General features: G+C 37.3%; 1 protein-coding gene across 1 annotated transcript; it reads right to left on the reverse strand.

Moving 5' to 3' along the window:
• LOC127813943 (GDSL esterase/lipase At4g28780) lies at positions 1–2,528 on the reverse strand. Its single transcript, XM_052355094.1, has 5 exons — positions 2,165–2,528; positions 1,971–2,098; positions 1,228–1,470; positions 585–837; positions 1–474 (listed from the first exon to the last, which is right to left on the reverse strand). The coding sequence occupies exons 1-5, from the start codon at positions 2,463–2,465 to the stop codon at positions 242–244; spliced, it is 1,158 nt and encodes a 385-aa protein (XP_052211054.1). The 5' UTR covers positions 2,466–2,528; the 3' UTR covers positions 1–241.
• Between the last annotated feature and the right edge of the window lie 2,259 nt (positions 2,529–4,787).

Below are 4,787 nucleotides of genomic sequence, written 5' to 3' on the forward strand. Positions count from 1 at the left end.
TGATAAAGTCGTCGGAAAGGGTACCATTATCTCTTTCACTTCAAGGGGTTTAAATTACACTTCAAACAACATAAATACACTTGGGAGAGATTAACTTACAACACGAAGATCAGTCCCAAGGCAGAACATATAGCCACTCAAACCACACAGATCATACATATATATATATATATATATATATAAAGGAAATTCTACATCAGTACGTATCATACAGCTTGGAGTTGGAGCTACCAATTAATTCTTAGTTTCTGGAGTCCATGGCCATGATGGTGCTGAGGTTCATGGGGTTCATGTACTTGGTTGTCCCAGTCATCATCTGCCGTACGATGATTCTATTCGCCCTTTCAGTCGGATGAAACGGATCCCAAAATGCATAGATGTTTCGGTTCGGGCACAGGTTCGACGCCGGGGTGCAAACTCCTAGCCCGTTGTACGGCCCCTGCCCACAGCACGCCACCTTCGACGTAACAAAACCTGCTTGCTCCATCCAACAAAAGAAAAACAAAATTAATTAAAGGCCATGGCCATGGCGGCGGCTAAGAACGAATGGATTTGGAAAGGACGGGGGCCGGAGCGAAATTAACCGAAAGCTTGGGGGTCGGAGATGAAGTCCCTCTGCATTTGCATAGCATTAACGGCGACGAACACGTCGGACCCAATGTCTTGGTTGAGACCCTGAATCATCTGGATCAGTGCTGGGTTGAAGATGGCAGCGGCTTGTAGCGGCTCCACCGCGCACTGCCCGTTTACGCTTCTCGTGGCCAGCTCCGCCGGTACGCAACCCAGCGGCCCCGTTCCGGTCACCATCACCCTCCGGGCTCCCAACTCGTACAGCCTCTGCGTTGCCCAAGCAACAAACAAAATTCAGTTTAATGCAGTTAATAACGTTGTTATTAAAGTTTAACAAAATAATGTTTTTAAATAGCTTGTGGGTACGTAAAGGGATTGGAGATGGAGACCCAGAAAGTATAACAATTTTATTTTAAAAATTAAAAACAAAAAAACAAAATTTTGGACTTCATAATGAAATGACTAAAAATGCTCGTTTTAAATGTCACCCACCAGGCGGACGCGTCTTAATTACAGTTAATGATTTTGTCCACAAGGCTCGTCTGAAACTTCATCTAATAGACTAATAGCTATAATAATAAATCTCTCTCTCTATATATATATATATTTACACACTATTGATCCAAGGCAGGAAGACGAGAAAATGAAGATTATTACCAAGAGGATCTTGCGGTACTCGGAGATGAGATACCGGGAGAAGGCCGGGAGAGAGAACTGAAGTCTTCTGGCGGAAATTGGGGTGAAGAAGTAGTTGTTGACGAAGTCGTTGCCGCCGAGCACGATGAGGACCAGACCTCCGTTCACCAACCGCTGCGTCTCCGCCGGTCCTATCAACGAACTTACGCGGTCTTGGTATTGTTGGAAGAACGCCAATTGCTGGTAAATTCTTATTATGTTTGCCTGCAGCATCAGAAACAATCACAAAAAGAAAAGGATTTACTGAGTGATTACTGCAAATCCGTGATCATTTGTTTAGCATTGTTTTGAATTCGAAATTCTAGAAATAAAATTATATTTTTTTGATTTTTTTAAATATCCCTGAATGTAATTAATGGGAATTTTTTTAATTATTATTGCGATCGTTTGGACGAACGTTGGGTCAAAGTCTCTACTTTTCATAAAGTACAGCTCATCTAGCAGGATTCATGGACGAAGGAAGAAGAAAATATCTGCCAATTCGGGCAAGTCATAAATTGTCTGCTTCATTGGAAGGTAGAGACAGCTACGCAAATCGTCAGACGAACTTATATCAACGGAAAACTTCACTGTCTGATCGGCAGAGGCGGGCCGGCCGGCCATGTATGTATTGTCAGTTTCTCACCTTTTCTATATGTACAAAGTCATATATACACTGAAAATCCAACTATATGTAATTAAGTAATCGGGGGGGCGGATCTTACAAACTGCACTCCGGTGTCGTTGAGGATTCCGATTCCGGCGGACGCAAAGTTCGCGCCGACGAGTAGTTTCCTTCCGTTCAGCTCAGGGTTCAAGTATGGCAATGTGGGCTCCGACCCCAGCTGTTCACCTGGGTATATACTATATAATTACTACAGGCACGTTACTTGGGAGAAGATTAATTTGGAGAACTTACTGATGATGTCGGGGATGTTTAAGCCATTAGAGAAGCGACCGGTGGGTCGGTGGGTGGGGTAGTCGATGCCATACGGCGGTGAGTCCGCCCGGGCGGAGGTGACCAAGTAGTTGTTGTTGCCGTTGTCGACCAGCGAGTCGCCAAACACGAAGAAAGCGCGAGCAGCCTCGGCTCGCGGCGCTTTCGTGCTCAACACTGAAACCACTGTAATGGCAACAGCCAAGAAAGCAGCAGCTACGCCGGAAGGTCGGCCCCTACGCATGGTGATCAATGTGTATATATAATACAATAGCATCACCATAAAGGAGCTTCTTGTTTAGTTGGGTATGCCCATGGCGAGGTGGGTGGGTTTTTTATAGGGAAGGTTTGGGAGGGAAGCTTAAGTAGTTGAAACCATAATAAATGTGCAGGAAAGGTTATTACTATGACTTGAGCTCTCATGGATTTTGCCTATCAGTTGTCATGGCTCTGAAATATTACAGTGGCCTTGTACGTGAGGTTTGTGTCACCCTAACCATAGATGGATAGTTGGTATGACACATGTATATTAGTCTATGATAATCTATGATAATGAAGGGATAGATCAATAAAATATGTCTCGATAAGAGTATCATTAAAAAGAGTTGGGGCTAGATTTTTCGATTTAATCTCTAACTTTTAAGTTCATAAAGAGTATTAACAAGTGGTATTCAGTGAGCAAAATGAGTGAGATCATAAGAGTCCTACTCCTTATATAAGATAGGGGAGACTAGATACTTGGTGTCAATTTTTAGATTCCCAAGTTCAGTAATGATGGGTCAAGGGATATTGATTCTCTGGGTCAAATCAGATAACAAACACAAATCTCCTAAATCCATTTTAAATTATCTAGAATTTAAATCCATAAACTTATATTTTGGATTTGAATTAGTTCAAGAGACATGTGCCATTACATTGTTGCTTGGTGATGGGACGCATGACAAGCAAAAAGAAAACAATAAATTAAGAGATGAATTTTTGCCATAATGAAAGATGATTTGTTAAGAGAACATCCAGCATTTGGCCTGGTATTAAGGCAATTTTCTTTGGAAAAGTATGGAGCTGGATCAAAATGAAAATAAAGAATTGACCCTACGTGCCTCAACTCGAGAAGACGAAAAGGTACATAGATGACCCACCATTTTTCAAGTACAAATCTTGTGGCAATTAATGTCCAAATGCGCTCCTGGACGCCATACTGCGTGCATGTCCATGCTAATTGCCATTAGTTGTTGCCAGCTACCCGTAATGGCGTGTTTGTGTTACATCTAAATCACGTCTCAACCCTCTCCGTTGTAATTCCAACATCTTTTATATTACAAAAACTTGAATAACTTATAACCATCTTCATCCCATTTATTACTAAAAAGATTGAGACATAAATATTATTAAAAATATTATAATTAAATATAGAGATAGCCTTTCTCTTTAGACTATGTATATCTAGCTGCCTTGAAATGCAGAATTCCAAAACCCTGTACACGTAATTATTGCACGTGCTTGACGCTATAACCAAGTTCTATACTATTTGTTATAACATGAATTAAAATATGTAATTATATATTATTTGTTTTCCAACAAAAAAATAAACATAAATTAGATGTACATATGATAATACAGGTCAGAGATGTTGACCTTCAGACCATCTATCTTCATTGGATACGGATAGCGACTTCAGGACAAAGCGTTAGATGGTGTCAGTCCGACTTCAGGACTGTCCCTGTAAGTTTTCACTTCGGTAAAGTGTTTTTTTTTTTCCTCTGGAAAAAATGGGAATTATTATAAAAATAAATAATATGTTAGTTACTATTTTAAGAGTAATATTAATCATTATTTTAAATATAATGGTTAATTTTTAATAAATTTGTATTGTTGTTAAATAAGATGTGTTATTTTAATTTTAAAATAATTTTATTAATTAACAATAAATATATCATATTTTGTAATATTACATTAATTAGTAAAATTATTTTGCAACTGAGATGTTATAAAAAAAGTATTAAAAGACAAAAAAAATTCAAAAACTCAAAATAACTGTTCTGGCTAAAAATAGAAATTTTCCCTTATTTGAGCGACTTTGAATAAAATGCAAATAAGATAACTTCGATATCTAAAAATACTTTCAAAAGTTTTACGAAAAATATAATTATTATACATAATAATCATAATTTTAATAAATCTCAGAATATCAAGATAGACATTATTCATAAGAAATATAAATAGATGAGTATTCATTAAAAAAATATATGTTTCTGATACTAATTTCAATATGACATTCAAAATTTTCAGTGTCTGACTTAAATATGGGAGTATTTGCGAAGAGACTACTCTATTCCCTTTGATTATTCTTTTTCTTGCAAAATTTAAGCGAATAATGTTTTCAATTAATAAATTTATTATTGTGGTGGAATGACAATAACAACTAACAAAGTGTAAAATAACATTGTTGAAAAATAAAATAGTATTCAATAATGTTATAATAATATTAAACTACTTTTGGTATATGACATGTATTTTGAGATAATACTATGACTTATTTGGTTTATGAAATCTATAAATGTAATATTAATTTGTATGAAATATATGACAAGGTGTGCAATTGACT

The sequence above is a fragment of the Diospyros lotus genome, chromosome 12, assembly GCF_014633365.1.
Source record: "Diospyros lotus cultivar Yz01 chromosome 12, ASM1463336v1, whole genome shotgun sequence".
In the NCBI taxonomy this organism is placed as follows: domain Eukaryota; kingdom Viridiplantae; phylum Streptophyta; class Magnoliopsida; order Ericales; family Ebenaceae; genus Diospyros; species Diospyros lotus.